The sequence below is a fragment of the Pituophis catenifer genome, unplaced genomic scaffold (assembly GCF_029215685.1).
Source record: "Pituophis catenifer annectens isolate HBS135680 unplaced genomic scaffold, rPitCat1.0.hap2 SCAF_3, whole genome shotgun sequence".
NCBI lineage: Eukaryota > Metazoa > Chordata > Lepidosauria > Squamata > Colubridae > Pituophis > Pituophis catenifer.
In genome coordinates, this window is record NW_027256883.1 from 17458797 (window position 1) to 17476573 (window position 17777).

The following is a 17777-nucleotide window of genomic DNA, read 5'->3' on the forward strand; positions in this document are numbered from 1 at the left end:
CTTCTTGTGCACACCTAATTCATTCCGCATCTCTTGTTCGCCTCCTTATGCCCCTGAGCCCCACCCTGCCTTTCATACCCTGACTTGTGCCACATTTGTTATGCATCTTCTCACACCCTCCCTTGCACTCCTGTGCACAGTCCTCCACTTCTGAATATCCCCTTGCTCCCTCGCCACTTGGCAGCAACCACTTACTTCCCTGCTAGCCTGGCACTTGCAACTTCTTGATAGTTTCCCCACTGACTTTGATTGTAGGAAGCCGGCAGAAAGCTGCCTCGCCTAATGATTGTGGGATTTGGTTAATGACAACAACCAGGACTCCCGGTGTTGCCACCGCTAAGCCAAGAGTGGTATTCATTTACCTTCGCTACCGGTTCGCAAAAGTGAGCGTGCATGCTCACCTCTATGTATGCGCAGGGCCTTCCGCGCATACAAGAGCATCAAAAACGTGGATAAATGGGATGTGATTACATCCGGGCGGGTGGGCGGAGCCTCCCGCAGCCGCCGCTACCGGTTCGCGTGAACCGGATAGAACCGGTTGAATACCACCACTGCTCTAAGCTAAGCAATGTAGTTGTGTTTTATTAACATGCCGCTTAACGACAAAAATTCCGGTACTGACTGCCATTGTAAACTGAGGACATTGTAAACTACAATGAATTTTCCATAGGTCAGAAATTATGATGCTCTTCAGTTTGTTTTGATCAGGCCAAAATATGTTTTTGTGTATTTATTTATTTCCAGTGGCTATAAATTTGGATTTTACAGTAGTTTTCTCTCCCCCCCCACCATATTTTTCCATCACAGCTGTTTAAATGCAGTTCGGATCCTGCAGAAGAACGGGCATGTTCCAAGCGACCCTGCTGTCTTTAAATCTTATGCAGAATATGGCCATTTTGTAGATATTCGAATCGCAGCTTTGGAGGCGGTTGTTGACTATACAAAAGGTGGGGAGGATAATGTGGTTTTGTGCGTGTGTGTTTTAACAAAAGCAGCTCGCAGTTTTCTTTCATGATCTTTTGACAACCTATCGTATTTTAGAGCACAGAGGCAGCCCATCAATCCTTCAGGAATTTTGTGACTCTCTACAGTCCCATTATGTTCAGGGAAAGATGTCTCTTTTATCCTGTTCCCTAGGTTAATCAGGCAGCCTATGGAGAAAATAACCTCTTCCTGCAATTTTATAGATTTCTCTGCTGTTATGGATGTGACAACAACAACCTTGTCTGTAACTTAAATGTTACTGCCAATTTTCCTAGATCGATGAAGTTCTTCCCAACCTGCCAAACAATGGCACACAGTGGTGCTTAAAAGTTTGTAAACTCTTGTCCCAAAGGTGCTTTTTTCAAGAGGCAACTGGACTTCCTTGTTTTTTCTTTGAAGACATTCCACTTCTCAACCAAGAAGCTTCTTCAGCTCTGACTGGATGGTGGGGAATGAGGAGAATTGAGTCAGAGCTGAAGAAACTTCTTGGTTGAGAAGCGAAACGTCTTCAAAGAAAAAACGAGTTGCCTCTTGAAAAAAGCACCTCTGGGACAACCATGACCTGGATGACCGAGAATCTCCATAGACATTTGTGAACTCTTGAATTTTCAGTCTTTCTGCATAAATATGATCGAGAACAGGGCTCCCCAATCCCCAGTCTGTTGACTGGTCCACGGCATACTAGCAATTGGGCCACATAAACAAGCGAAGCATTGTATGCAGCCAGCAGACAAAATCACACTCCCTCCGGTCCACGGGGAAAAAACTTTCTCCTTGGAACCGGTCCCTGGTGCCCAAAAAGGTTGGGGACCACTGATCTAGAACATGATCTGTTCTCCACATAAATCCCAAAACTAGATAAAGAGAACCCAATTATACAAATGAGTCTGGAACATCACATTTGTTTCGTAACCACATTTTAGACTACATTTGTGCAGAAATATTGAACATTCAAAAGGTTCTCAAACCTGTAAGCACGACTATAGTAAGTTGGAAAAATGCAGCTTCTCTTGTCATTTGCTGGCTGTCATCAGCATAATGCCTGTTCTCAAAGTTTGTAAAAAAAATAAATACATTTGTAAGCTTCTTTCCTCTTCCCCAAGAACATTTTTCTAATTTCTTCTGATGAGTGGGATCGACCATCTTGATTAACAGGACATATTTTTATCTTTATAGTTGACCGAAGTTACGAGGAACTGCAGTGGCTGCTAAACATGGTCCAGAATGATCCAGTGCCCTATGTCAGGTTAGCCGCCCCCCCCCCCTTTTTTTTGCAACATTGCAGTATTTCAGTTTATTTTATATATAAATAATACCCTAAATGTAAAATTGCTTTTTCCAGTAATCCATTTAAAAACCACTTGCTTAAAAGAATATAGTTTCGATTTATATATCTCAAATGATTTTGCCTTTATTTTATTTTTTTTATTTTTTTAGAAAATATACTGTACTGCTATGTTTCCCTTTCTTGGGTTCTGTTAGCCATAATCCCATTTTTCAGCAGTGAAGATTTGCAAGGCATCTTAGTTTCTCAGGACACGGGAATTATCTTTGAGTTATGACTAAATTCATACAACATGCCAGATTAAATTATATTGATCAGTTTGTATGAAGCAAGGCTCTATGTCTTATGCGAAGTTACCTTGTTTTCCCCAAAATAAGACCCAGTCTTATATTTTCTTTTCACCAAAAAAAGGCACCAGGTCTTATTTTTGGGGAGGAGGGTCTTCCACTGACTCACTTTGTGGCGGCGGCACCGACAGTCTCGCCCAGCAGAAGCCTGCTGCCGACTTACTTCTTCTGCAGCCGCTTGTTGCTGCTTGTGTGCATCGCCCCCAGCCTCCCTTTTGCTGTCAGAGGCCTCCTGGAAAGGCCTCTGCAGCTGGGAAATGGGCTCCAGATTGATACGTCCGGTGCTCCCCCGACCTCGTTTTGCCATCAGAGCCCCTTCCAGAAAGGCCTTTGCAGCCAAGAAACAAGGTCCAGATTGACGCGTGCATCGCCTCCGGCTTCTGTTTTGCCATTCTGTTTCCCAGAAGGAAAAGCCTCTGCAGCTGATAACAAAGCTCTGGATCAATCTGGAGCTCTTTTATCAGCTGCAGAGGGCTCTCTGGAAGGGCCTCTGATGGTGAAACGAGGTGGGGGGTACTACGCTCATCAGTCCGGAGGCTGTTTCTCAGCTGCAGAGGCCTTTCTGGAAGTCCTCTGACAAGTGAAAGTGAGGCCGGGGGCAACGCGCAAAAGCGGTGGCAAGCGGCCACAGAAGAAGTGGGCTGGCAAGGTAGGTGTCGGGGTATGCAAGGCTTGGTAAGTATGGCAGCTCCACCCACCCACCTTAATTTTTACCCATGTGGCTCGCAACTCCCCCTGAACCCCAGAGTGGGCGGGGTCTTAATTAGGGCTTATTTTGGTGACAGGGCTTATATTGGGCACACATGTAAAAATCAAGCTAGGACTTACTTTCGGAGTAGATCGTATTTTCTGGAAAACACAGCATATTCACACATGTTGTGTGAATGGAACAGAGCCATAGTACAGGTATTCCTTATAACATACAGCAGTTCATTTAGTGACTATTCGAAGTTACAACAGCACTGGGAAAAAGTGACGTATGACTGTTTTTCACATTTATGACCCAAGCATCCCTATGGTCACATGATCAAAAAATCAGACGCCCATCAATTGACTCGTATTTATGACGGTTGCAGTGTCCTGGGATCATGTGATCTCCTTTTGCAACTTTCTGACAAGCAAAATCAATGGGGAAGGCAGATTCACTTAACAACCACGTTGCTAATTTAATACCTGCAGTGATTCACTTAACAAATGTGGCAAGAAAGGTCGTACCATGGGGCAAAACTCACTTAACAACTGTCTCACTTAGCAACAGAAATTTGCGGCTCAATGGTGGTCGTAAATCGAGGACTATCTGTATTCAGATTGTTACTGCTTGGGTCAATAAATTTGGATTATCAGTTTCAGTTTGAAATCATATATTACTAAGCAAAAGGGCAGCCCTTTTCTATTTTGAGGATAAGTAAGAATTGTTTTAAGTAAAAACCTAAAACTGATGAGAAAATATTAAGTTTCTTATGCTTTTCCTAGTAATTGCCCATATTCAACTAGTTTGAGAAACATAGCATGGCAAACCTTTATTTTTTTTGAGGGAAAATCCATCTTTAGGTTTTTTTTTCTATAATTTTTCTCCTTTAAATTCACACAACTCGCAGTGTATTTTGCACAGAGTATGTGGGTTCATTCTATGTGGGTACTAAAGAAAATATTATTTGGTTTCTGGTTTGTAATGGCAAACAAAGATTATAAATTATACATTTATTTGATGTTTTGCCTATTGATTTTAAATTAGAGAGATAATTCAGGAGTGTATGCCTGATGACCTGAATAATGACAACCTTTGAACAATTTAGTTTCTTTTCTCTATTGGTTTTTTCATTATTATTTTTTAGAAGTTTAGGCAAATTTACAGAAAGTGATTTCCTAAGCTTTGTGAACGCAAATTAATGAGTTTGACCCTATAATATTAAAGTTAAGAACTTTCTCCAAAATTTGAGAAAGTATAAGAATAGAAACCTGCAAATTAGAATTTATATGGATTAAAAGTTGCTTTTGTCTTCTTTCAGACATAAAATATTAAACATGTTGACAAAGAATCCACCATTTACCAAGAATATGGAATCTCCTTTATGCAATGAAGCTTTGGTTGATCAACTCTGGAAGCTTATGAATTCAGGTTAAAATCTTTTTTTCTTAATTACTTACAATTTTTATATCAATCAACATCTATTAATATATAGAGTAAAGCTAAACATACATATTTATTATCTTAATAATTTACCCTATGCCGTTACTCTAAAGCACACAAATGTAATTTATTTGGATTTCCTCCAACATAGACTTTGTCTTTTAGTCAGGTCTCCAATAAACATTATTCTAAGTATGCTATAAATGGGAATTACCTGCACTGTATATTAGGTTTACCTTTGTGAACTAATGAGACAGTCTTGATCCTTAGCTAGGCTTCTTCAGCCGTGGTGGTACGGTGGTTAGAATGCAGTACTGCAGGCTACTTCTGCTGCCTGTCAGCTGCCTGCAGTTCAGCAGTTCAATTCTCACTGGCTCAAGGTTGACTCAGCCTTCCATCCTTCCGAGTTGGTAAAATGAGGACCCAGATTGTTGGGGGCAATAGGCTGACACTGTAAACTGCTTAGAGAGGGCTGTAAAGCACTGTGAAGTGGTATATAAGTCTAAGTGCGATTGCTATTGCTAGTGCTATTTTTCAAAAGTCAGCTGAACTTGGAAAACAAATGTCACATCAAACAAAATCCACTGATTTCTCTAAGAACAGTAAACACAAGAATTTCAACAACGGACAGTGACAAACCAGATCTTCAAAGGCTGAGTCCTTGTATAATGAGGGAGAATACATAGGGATAATATTCAGCAAATTTGTTCAACTGTTAATTAAGGATGCAATGTAAGAAAGGAAATTAGTTTTTATGCAATTTTCTACTGATAGAACTGTTTCCATCAGTAGAACTGGGAGGAGGCTGTTCTCTCCATTTCAGACCTTCACACATCTTTTCTATATGTTTACATCTTACACATCAATGCACATGTTCTTCGTTTCAAATTAATTTGATTAGAATTGGGTTCTGGCAGCAAGGGGAATCTAACAGTGCATATTCATTTGTTGCCACAAGTTGTAGTTTGTTGCCTAGCATGGAAGGGTAGCAAATTATATGTACCTCACAGCCAGTGGACATTAGTCCTGCAGCGTTGCCATGATGCCCAACAAACTGGTCATTTCGGATTCCTGAAAACATTACATCTGGCCAACAGGCAGTTCTGGTGGCCCAAAATGAAAAAAAGACATAGAAAACTATGTCAGGAGCTGCATGGTCTGCGCGACCATGAAGAAGCGGCCAGAGGAAACCCCCAGGCCTCCTGCAACCCATGGCAAATTCCACCCGACCCTGGGAGGAAATAGCCATGGATTTCATTGCAAGCAATGGGAATACCGTCAAATGGACGGTTATTGACCCGTTCTCGAAGCAAGCCCATTTTGTGGCCTGCCCTGGCCTGTTGTGGCCCACCAGCAGCCAGTGGAGCTGGTGGCAGACTCAGAGAGTGAGGAGGTTGGGGAGGAACCAGTCCTAGAGTCTGGGGAAGACTCTGATGAGTGCTCTGTGTCGGAGGCAGAGGTGGGGTCAGGGCCGCCCGACAGTTATCAGCTGCCTTTGGAGTCAGAGATCAGTGGGGCAGAAGAACAGCTGGAGCTTGTTCCCGATGTGCGCATGCACAGAGCTGTCAGGAGAAGGGAACAGTTAAGGAACAAGGGCCGACTCAGGAGTAAAGGTACAGGTGGACGGTGAATGGCCCCTCCCATAGGGAATAAAGAGGAGCAAAAGGGGACCAGAGTTTGCAGGAGACAATTAGTTCGCTTAATTAGTTCATGACTCTCAGAGACTCCTTGCCAAGTACTTTCTTGTACAGTGTTGCATTTTGAAGATATTGGCCTGGTGGCTCTCCAAGCCAGATAAAGTCCGTGTTTGTGAATTCACCCTGGAAAGACTGTTTGCTGGGATTTTGCTGGATGTGAATGAGGAGAATTCACAGTAACTTAATAAAAAGGGGTTTTGTCGGGACAAGGAGTCTGCTTTGTGGTTTGGGGAAGCCTAGGTCAGAACTGGGCCTACTGTCGGCACGAAGCTGGCCATGTTCCTCACTCACATCCACTGCCTCCATGGTGTTCTGTCCCCCTTCCCCACACAGGCAAACACACAACCAGGCACGCCTGCCAAGATTTTATTAAGCAATCAGACTAGAAACCCTTGCAGATAAGAGTTTTGGCAGTAAACTGCGAAATGCCTGCCAAGTCAGTTTTCACTCAGTCAGCAAGAGAGAGAGAGTCTGTTTCAGTAGCAAAAAGTAATCCACAAAGCAAGAATTAGCCAAGGTCCAATTCAGATTTCAGGTAACGCGATGTGACTCTCAGGTTTTTAACTTTGACTGTCACAAAGCCTGAAGAGCAATCACACCCACTTTTATTCCTTGTGGGGTGTGGCTGAGTGACTCTGCTCAATCTCTGGCCCTCCCACGCCTCTTTCGTTGCTGCGCACGCTTCTCCCTCCGACGCTGCCTGGGATCAAGCCAGGATTCATCATCCTGTTGTTGTTCCGATATGCTTTCCTCCTGGCATATCCCAGGTTGTTCCTCTTGGCCTTCGGATGGAACCTGAGCCATTGCCAGAGAGGAGGATCCTGGAGAGGGAGGCCTTATCAGTTCCTCCCCATCACCTTCTGAGTCCTTTTCCTCTGTTAGGACAGGCTCGGGAGTCGGGGTCACAACACACGGCGTCCTGCGGAGGATCATCTCTCCTGCCTTAGATGGGATTAAGAAATTCATGAGAGTTAGATAAATTGACGATGTTGGTCTTTGTGTTTATACAGCACTTCTGGTTTCAGAGGTCTAACATCCTGCTTCCCACAGAGGCCAAACATACTTCTGATTATGAAGGCAGTTTTTTCCCACTCATCCCTCCCAGGACGTGGTGTACAGTGGCACTTCTTATTCCCATAACAACTCCTTGGTTTTTTTTTTACCCTCAGATTAATCATCTGAGCATATAAAAATACGTTCCGGATTTTCTTTAAAAAAAATTAAAAGAGTTTTTGCAAGCAAAGCATTGAGTAGAATAGTGATATGTTTTTTCCTAGTAAAATGCTCTTTTTTAAATGTACGATACCTTGGGAAAGAAAAATATTGCACCAGAGTTCTGTAACTGGTTTCTTTTTTCTTTTCTTTTCTTTTTCATGTAACAGGCCCTGTTTTACCAGGAGGGTAAAAATTGATATTCACCTGACCAATTGTTTATAACAATTTTCAAAACATTTATATATAACTTTAATCTCACATGACCTTTTTTCCTTTCGCAAGTTTTACAGCTGGGTAGCAGCTTAAGTAATCGGGGTGGCAATTTTTGGAAGGCTTTGCTAAAAGTCAAAATTCAAGAAGTAAAACAGTTTGGATTTTGTCTTACATTTACAAAAAAAATACTGACGCAGATTTGTCTCAAAAAATTAGCCTTTTAACTTATTGACCTTATTGTAACAAAAGGAGTGATAATGGAAGAGACATTTTTGATTTTTTTTGAAGGGTTAAGCAGCAAATCTCTGTGAGTCATGTGGATCTTTTATTTGAATTGTACTTTCTGTTAAGAACAATTGTGAAGTCCCAGATTACCAGTAAGAATATTTATTAAGATAAACTCTCTTGAATGGCCTATTGAAATAATCAGATCTTCACCATGTTATTACATATTAAGGGGAATGTAAACTGCCTCCCAGAATAAAGCTAGAACTAATGAATTCCTTTAAAGTTCTTAAATGAATATTCATACTTCAAATATCTATTTCCAAGGCAATCAGAATATTCTACAACAACTGATTTTAAAAGTTCAGATTGCATACTTTTTATTGTTACCATTATCTGAACGAACAAATTAATGCTTGGCAAAGAACTGTTGTTGTTTTTTCCTGTCTGTGCTCAAATCAGTAGAATCATAAATTGGAAAGAAAAGCAAAAGGAAATAATCTCTGGTTTATTATCTTCTGGAAGATGGGTTCAACTTTGGATGGCAAGAACTGTTGAGCTCCATTTCATTGTGTTTTTAGCTTTCTTATCAGGGCGAAAAGGTCTTTGGGTCCATACAGTATCATATGCTGCAGGATCTTGTGACAGTTGTGTGTATATATATATATGTGTGTGTGTGTGTCTTGTAATTTTCCTCTTTGCTGAATTGTGCTTGAGACACACCCCTTTTACTTCATTTACTGGCTATTTTTTTTCTCTTCTGGGAACTGTTTGCTAAAATATACTGTATATTTCAAAATATTGTTGCTTCCTGTATTATAAATATATCTTTTCTTGGCCTTGCACGCCACTAAATCTATAATCATTAAAGCTAATGACTAATAAACCTATGTCTATAGGTTTACATCTATAATATTTTACACACACACACACACACATGTGTGCTTGCCTGCCTGCCTGCCTGCGTATGCGTACCCACACCCAGACACACACACACACACACACACACACACACACACACACACACACACGGTATATAGAGGAATTGACCTCCTTTTTAAATCTCAACTTATTTCAGTTTAAGATGTGACGACTGTACATGTAGTCCTCGCTTACTGAACACTTGTTCAGCGACTGTTTGAAGTTACAACATTGTGGAAAATGGGAAACTTATGATTGGTACTCAAAGCTGCAATTGTTGCAGCACCCCTGCAGTCATGTGAACATAAATTGTGCTCTTGGCAGCCGGCGTGCATTTACGATCATCGCAATTCCCAGCAATCACATGATTGTCATTTGCGGCCCTGAAAGCCAGCTTTCAACAAGCAACGTTAATGGAGAAGCCAGTGGGAAATTGCAAGTCACTGTCACACGATGTGCTTGAAGACTCACAGCGATTCACTTAACAACTGCAACTGGCGCTGACATAAGTCAGGTGCAGACACATGGCATTTTACTTTATGACCGCATCACTAAGTGGCAGATTTGCCAGTCCTAACTGCAGTTGGTAGCCCGTAGTTGATACATTTAATGTCTGTTTGTTGGAAGTATTTAATAAAAATACAATGAATATTTTTATCAGTTAAAACGTAAGAAGTAAAAACAACATTGCTAATGATTTCTTGGCAATGTTTGCTCAGAATTCCTGTTGTTGCAAAATGGTATCAGTCCTTGAGTTACAGCCATTTGTTCAACAACGGTTTGAAGTTGCAATTAGTGCTGAATGAAAGGACTTATGGTCTGGTTCTTGGACGTTCCAGCCGTTTCAGTTTCCCCGCAGTCCCATGAACAAAATTCTGGCGTTTTGTCAACTAGTGACGCGGCCTGTGTAGCTAGTAGCTGATTCAGACAGCGAGGAGGCTGGTGTGGTGCTGCGAGTGCCAGCCTGTGCAGCTGGCACTCGAGTCAGACAATGAGGAGGCTGGAGAAGATGTGGTGCCAGAGGCAGGGATTCAGTCAGGGCCTTCAGAACCTCCAGAAGCTCTCTTAGGTGAAGAGGATGAAGAGGAGGAGCCTCTTCTCGATGCACGGGCACGCAGACCTGCCAAAAGGCAGGAGTGGCTCCTCAGGAGGAGTTCTCCTCGAGAGTAAGGCTTGGGGCTAATTGGCCACTCTCTTAGCCTATTTAAGGAGGAATGCCGACTGAAGCAATTTGCAGGGAACAACTTAGTTCACATACCTTCGTGTCTTGTCTTGCTTATCTTATCAGCTTCCTGCAAATTGCTTCTGGGCATTCTGCCAACCATAGTAAGTTTTCAATTATTATTCTTTGAATTCTTGGTGGCTGTTAATGCAATTAATTAACAGCCGTTGTTGTAAAAAACTGGTTTATTTAGTAAACTAAGGTTTGAACGGACTTTGTGTGTGCTGCGTTCTTTAGGGTCCATAGCTGGGGCAGAACAACTAGTTTTCACTTACGCCCGGTTGCAGTGTCCCACAATCATGTGACCACCATTTGCAACCTTTGCCGGCTTACCACAGTGGGGAAGCCAAAAAGGGAAGTTGCTTTTTCCTCGGGTAACTCTTACACACACACACACACACACACACACACACACACACACACACACATCTTTCTTTGCTCGCACATATCATCCTCTCTCCTTCCTTCTTTCGCTACATGCACGCACCCACCAGCTATGTCCTTCCCGGGTCTCTATGTACTTGTACAGCAGTCTCCTCCCTCCCTGCTGCTTTCTCCAATGTACCTCACTCTTCTTCCATCCTTTGCTAACGTGCATGTGCCCAAGAATGCCCTCCTGGGCCTCCCTGTGCTCCCACAAATACACACATGCCCCACCCTATTTCCTGGCCCTCACTGCCTTTTCAGGCACCCACCAGTGCCCCCTTTTTCCAGCTGTGTGGACTCTCACACATGCAGGCACCCACCAGTTTCTTCCTTCCTTGGCCCGTCTGCGTTTGCCTGCATCCATGCCTTCTCTTCCCAGCCTTTCTCCGCTTGTAAGCACCCTTTGTCCTCCTTCCCTGGCCTTCCTGAGTTTGTGCCACACCGCAGCACCCCCCCCATCTTGTGCGCGGTCAATACTGGGCTTCTCCCACTCCTCTGCAGCACCCCTACGTTCCTTACCTGGGACTCCCGTCTGCTTCGCCCTTAAACGGCCCTCAGCCTGGAGTTACGACTTGTTGGATCGTCATTGCCAAGCAGTGCAGTCACTCGAAACTGCGCCTAACAGCCTCCTGCTTAGCAACGGCAATCCCAGTCCCAATGGCTGTCAGAACTTAACTTGTCAAGGTTGACTCAGCCTTCCATCCTTCTGAGGTAGGTAAAATGAGGACCCGGATTGTGGGGGCAATAAGGTGACTTTGTATAAAAAAGAACACCGCTTAAGGAGGGGCCGAAAGCCCTACTAAGCAGGTATATACAAAAGTATGAAGGTTATTGCTTAATGCATTGTAAGCCGCCCTGAGTCTCCGGAGAAGGGCGGCATATAAATCGAACCAATAAATAAATAACCCCAGGACTACCTGTAGAGGCGAAGTTGATCCCTTTCTGAGAGCTCTTTCTCCTTGCTGCGGATGTTGCAGTGGAAGGCATCATGTTTATAAAGATGACTCTTTGCTCTCTCTCTCTCTCTTTATTTCCCAAGGTACGTGCCACGACTGGAGGCTGCGCTGTGGTGCCGTCGACCTGTACTTCACCCTGTTTGGTCTTAGCAGGCCTTCCTGTTTGCCCCTACCGGAGCTCGGCTTGGTCCTTAACCTCAAAGAAAAGAAAGCTGTGCTGAACCCGACGATAATCCCTGAACCCGGAGCAAATGGCCCGGAACCTCCTAACAATCCAAACTCACTGGGTCAAATAGTTGGCTTCCAAAGCACAGTAAGCGAATTCCACCTCCCCTCCCCCCACCCCGATTCCTTGCACACCCTGAATTCCCTTCTTCACCTGCAGCAGCTCAGTTTCCCACAGTGGTCTCCATTTTTAACCCTTGTTCTCCCTGATCTCACTGCAGCCTGTTTCTCTTGGGTCAAAGCTTGTCTCCACTCCCTCCCTAGGCCATTTATTTAATCAGGCTGTGATTTTTCTCATCCAAGTTGCTTGAAAAAGTGAACACTGTGCCCATATCCTGTCCATAGATCCACTTGGCTCTTATGGAGAGGGAAGCCTCTCAAATCTCACCAGGCTCAAGGTTGACTCAGCCTTCCATCCTTTCTAAGGTAGGTAAATTGAGGACCCAGTTTGTGGGGGCAATAAGCTGACTTTGTATAAATATACAGAAGTATGAAGGCTATTGCTTAACACATTGTAAGCCGCCCTGAGTCTCCGGAGAAGGGCGGCATATAAATCAAATTTAAAAAAAAACAAAAAAACAATAGCACAGATTTTAAGGTATCAGCCTGGGTGATAAATTGCCCCATGACAAGTGGTGACAAGCATAAACAAATGTGGCTTTGGCTTTTTCCTCCATGCTGACGTCCTTTTTTTATTAGCAAAACATGTCCTTTCAGTAAAAGTATTAAGAATCTTACTTGTACGGCTCAACTTATAAAGGTAGCTTTGTTTTGGCATTGGTCATAACTAATCTATGATTAATAATATCCTCTCTTCCCCCACTATTCTCCTAGTAATCTTGTATACCTAGGGGCCTAATAGCCCTTTAAAAAAAAGGAATGTCTGTCATTGTTTAGTAACATATTTATGATTTGGCTGGTTTGGGAGGATGACAGCTCATGCCATTGTATCCAGTAGGAATAATTGCATTCATGTTCTTCAAGAATTACTCCTATGGCTGATATTGTGAAGGATCCCAAATGCATTGTGTTCAGTTCCCAATAAATTGGAATTGTTGTTCATATTCTTGTTATACCACTATTAATATTTCCAAATTTAATTTTTTAATTGCTTCTCAAGGAAGATGATCACTTTCTTAAGGAAACATCCATCCTTCCCCTTCCACATCAGCAGGGGTTGAAAAGGAAAGCTGATACACCTCTTGGGTCTCCACTGGAACCTGGACAGATACTTGAGAAGATTGAAGACAGCAAAGTTAAGCTCAAAATAAGGGTAAGTCAATGGGAGATAGTGGGAGAACCGTGCATGCCCCAATCTTAAACGTCAGATATCACTATATGTTTCTGTACTTGCCTGGGAAAAAAATCCAGCCCCTTTTGAAAGATGGCTTGTATCTTTTATTTTATTTATTTATTTATTTTAAATTTATATACCGCCCTTCTCCCTGAGGACTCAGGGCGGTGTACAGCCAGAATTAAAAAACATAAAATACAAATATTAAGAAACAATTAAAATATATATAAATTTGGCCCAAAATTAAAAATACAAACCAATTAAAACATTTAAAATTTCTTCTTAAGCCAGCCCGGCTTGCTGGAAAAAGTGGGTTTTAAGGGCACGGTGGAAGGCACTAAGGTCTTGGATTCTCCTTATCTCTGGGGGCAACTGATTCCAGAGGGTAGGTGCCCCCACAGAGAAGCCCCTCCCCCTGGGGGTCACCAGCCTACATTGATTGGCTGATGGCACCCTGAGGAGGCCCTCTCTGTGGGAGCGCACGGGACGATGGGAGGTCGTCGGTAGCAGCAGGCGGTCTCGAAGATAGCTAGGCCCGATGCCATGGAGCGCTTTAAAAGTGATAACCAGCACCTTGAAGCGCACCTGGAAGACCACTGGGAGCCTAGTGCAGCTCGCGCAGGAGCGGTGTTGCATGGGAGCGCCATGCTGCTCCCGTCACTACCCGCGCTGCTGCATTCTGGACCAGTTGGAGCCTCCGGGTGCTCTTCAAGGGGAGCCCCATGTAGAGAGCGTTGCAGTAGTCAAGGCGAGAGGTGACGAGGGCATGAGTGACTGTACACAGGGAATCCCGATCAAGAAAGGGCCGCAACTGGCGAATCAGGCGAACCTGACAAAAGGTCCCCCTGGTTACAGATGTCAGATGTTCCTCCAAGGACAGCTGCATATCCAGGAGGACTCCCAGATTGCGAGCCCTTCCTGTGGGGGCCAAAGACTCGCCCCCAATAGTCAGTGATGGAGTCAACTGACTATATCGGGATGCCGGGAGCCACAGCCACTCAGTCTTGGAAGGGTTGAGCTTGAGCCTGTTCCTCCCCATCCAGATCCGCACAGCCTCCAGGCACTGGGACATCACTTCAAGGGCATCATTGGGGTGGCCTGGGGTGGAGATGTACAGCTGGGTGTCATCAGCGTACTGGTGGTATCTCACCCCGAAGCCATGGATGATCTCGCCCAGCGGCTTTACATAAATGTTGAACAGAAGGGGTGAGAGGCCTCGAGGTCGACCTCTGCCCCCCTGCCAACACAAACTGCGACCGGTCGGAGAGAAAGGAGGAGAACCACCGCAACACGGTGCCTCCCACCCCCAACTCTTCCAGCCGGTGCAGCATGATACCATGGTCGATGGTATCAAAAGCCGCTGAGAGATCTAACAGGACCAGAACAGAGGAGCAACCCCTGTCCCGAGCCCTCCAGAGATCATCAACCAACGCGACCAATGCCGTTTCCATGCTGTGCCCAGACCTGAAACCTGACTGGAATGGATCTAGATAAGATGTTTCCTCCAGGAATTGTGGGAACTGTCGCGCGACCACACTCTCCACAACCTTCGCCATGAAGCGAAGGTTGGAGACAGGACGGTAGTTGGCCAATATTGCCAGATCCAGGGACGGCTTCTTGAGGAGAAGAATATTGTATCTATACTGCACGAATCAAAAAGAGGGCTGTGAAAATATTTACAGACCCCTCGCATCCTGGACATAAATTGTTTCAACTCCTACCCTCAAAACGACGCTATAGGGCACTGCACACCAGAACAACTAGACACAAGAACAGTTTTTTCCCCGAACGCCATCACTCTGCTAAACAAATAATTCCCTCAACACTGTCAAACTATTCATTAAGTCTGCATTATTATTACTATTAGTCTTCCCATCGTTCCCACCACCCATCTCCTCCCACTTATGACTGCATGACTGTAACTTTGTTGCTTGTATCCTTACTATTTATATTTATATTGATTGTTTCCTAGTATGATTTGATAGCTTATTTGTACCCTGTGACTATCATTAAGTGTTGTACCTTATGATTCTTGATGGATGTATCTTGTCTTTTTATGTACACTGAGAGCATATGCACCAAAGACAAATTCCTTGTGTGTCCAATCACACTTGGCCAATAAAGAATTCTATTATCACATGATTCTTTGACTTATGGACTACATAAGACACTCCAAAAACAAGGGAGAGAGTCAAAGAACTTTAGCTTTTGACACTACCATTTCTAGTATCTTCATCTGTCCCATAGTAGTAAGAAATTGCTAATACCAGAAGGGTCCGACTGAGTAACCCATTGTCTGCTGCATTTTTACATTTGTATTAATAGCCATATCTTAAGGAGCACAAACAAATAGTTCTCATTCTAGGAGAAATTGACAGTAAATGAAATCAGGCTGTTTTAAAAACCAAGATTTTTGTTTTTGTTTTTAAACCAGCTTGCTTATTATAATTATTTTCAATAGATGTGGAAAATTTTAAAAAATCATATTTTAGCTGGTGATTAGCACTCTTTATATATGTTTTGATTTTGTTTGTTTTCTAATATTGCAGTTTTCAAATTCCCAAGAAGAAGAAGAGATTGATATGGACACGGTTCATGACAGTCAAGCTTTTATCTACCATCATTTAAATATGCTGGAAAGACCATCAACACCAGGTTAGTGTTGGGTGGCTAAAAGTCAATATTTTTTTTTAAAAAAACTATTCTAATGTTTACATTTACCAAAATCTTATTTTTAATGTTGAAAGGCAGTAATTTCTTGTTTACCAAAATAAAAAAGTGTTTATTATTCACTCACAAAAACATGCTAAATCTGTACTTCAAAGTTATAGTTTGTTTATGTTCATATATAGTATATTCACATGATCATTCAATTCAGTCTTTCATCTCCTGATCATGACTTTAGTCCATGCTTTTAAATGTCCATTTCATATGTATAAAGAAAGAACATAGATGGAAGTGTTTCCTGTGCTTCGATGATGATGAAATTAGTCCTAGTTAGGATAAAAGGATATTTATAATGTAATCCTTTGGAATCTACAGTGCAGCAGAAGTACAGTTTATTTACTTGTCTATGAAGATTCTCAGTCATCCAGGTCATGGTTGTCCCAAAAGTGCTTTTTCAAAAGTTAGTTGGACTTTTGTACATTGGGGAGAAAAAAAACAGTTCACAAACGCATGGGACAACATAGGAGAACAAACCCATTAGGACAAGCAAGATTCAGCAGTCCATCTGCATTCGAAAGACAAAGGTCACTCTTTTGAAAAGAGCAGAGTCCATATTCTGGACAGAGAGGACCTCTGGTTTGAAAGAGGGGTCAAAGAGGCCATCTACATTAAGATTAAACAGCCCTCTCCCAACAGAGGGGGAGGGATACAACACCAGCTATCTCCTGTTTACAACACAGCCCTTTCAGCAGTTCCAAGAAGGTTCCACATCCGTTTGCGCTATTCAGGTGACCCTGAGGACAGAAATAAACCTCCAAGTGGCCTCAATGATTCTCAGAAAGAATGCTAATGACCAGATGATTGCAAGGAATATAAATCCTTCCTTCCATTCTCCACCATTCAGTCAGAACTGAAGAAGCTTCTTGGATGAGAAGTGAAATGTCTTCAAGGAAAAAACAAAGTTCAGTTGCCTTTTGAAAAAAAGCACCTTTGGGACAATGTATTCGTTTGCTTACAATTAAGAGTCACTTAGGTAATGAGGTGGGCCGTACCTAAAGTTGATAAATAAAAATAAACATTGCAAGAACACAAGAGAGCACTCAAATGAGGAGACTGGACTCATTGGTAGCCTCACACTGCAATGAACAAGAACACAATTTTGCAGCTACTAAGATTGTTGCACAAGCAGGCATAAAACAGCCAGGGAAATGATTGAAGCCTGGGAAACAGGCCCCTTGTTAGTCAATACCACCACCCTGTCAACAACTTAGAAGGCAGGTACTGGACAGCACAAGCAAACGACAGCTATTGACTTAAAAGCCAGCCATCAACACATCCCAATCAACATCTGAAAAGCAACTTACAACAGGCATTATAAATACCACACACAGAACAGCACACACTCAGCTAGAGAGAAGTTCCCTGAAGATGGACTCCAGCACGAATCTGAAAGCTCAGAAGACAAAACCTCTGGTCCCGGTGACCAACCCAGATTGGATCCTGCAACATTGTCCTGGGATATGCCTTCATTTGTGAAAAATAAACTAATATTTGTATACTTCCTACCCATTAGACTTTTGGCAGCTTACAAACTGAAAAGCATTTCAAACATCTTCTGACATACAAATGCATGCTATTGGTGGAAAATTTAGGTGACTTTTAAGAATGCATAGGCCCTAATTGGCTTCTTTTAAGTATATCTGACCAGTATGACCTTGGCCCTGTGGTCCAAGTAGAATACTGATAATACTGATATTAGATCCCCAAAGCAGCACATCCTATTGTTTTAAAGAAAAGCAGAGCAATTCAACTCCTTCAATTGTCTGTAATAGATCTTCTGAAAAGGATTTGTTGAGTACCATATTAGTAAAGCTTTAGTAGTCAGGAAGAATATAAGACCAGCGCCCAACTAAATCATGAACTGATTAAACCGCTTTGTGTGCATCCTTAGGCAAACCAGATGTAAGCT

At 42.8% G+C, this 17777-nt stretch overlaps 1 protein-coding gene across 1 annotated transcript in view; it reads left to right on the plus strand.

The window, feature by feature from the left end:
* TAF2 (TATA-box binding protein associated factor 2) overlaps window positions 1–17777 on the plus strand; it is a 66213-nt gene that overhangs the window by 33198 nt on the left and 15238 nt on the right. Inside the window, exons 20-25 of the mRNA XM_070940361.1 lie at window positions 808–947; window positions 2161–2230; window positions 4626–4735; window positions 11706–11935; window positions 12968–13120; window positions 15691–15796. Coding sequence (XP_070796462.1) covers window positions 808–947; window positions 2161–2230; window positions 4626–4735; window positions 11706–11935; window positions 12968–13120; window positions 15691–15796 — 809 coding nt within the window. The remainder of the gene's footprint in view (window positions 1–807; window positions 948–2160; window positions 2231–4625; window positions 4736–11705; window positions 11936–12967; window positions 13121–15690; window positions 15797–17777) is intronic.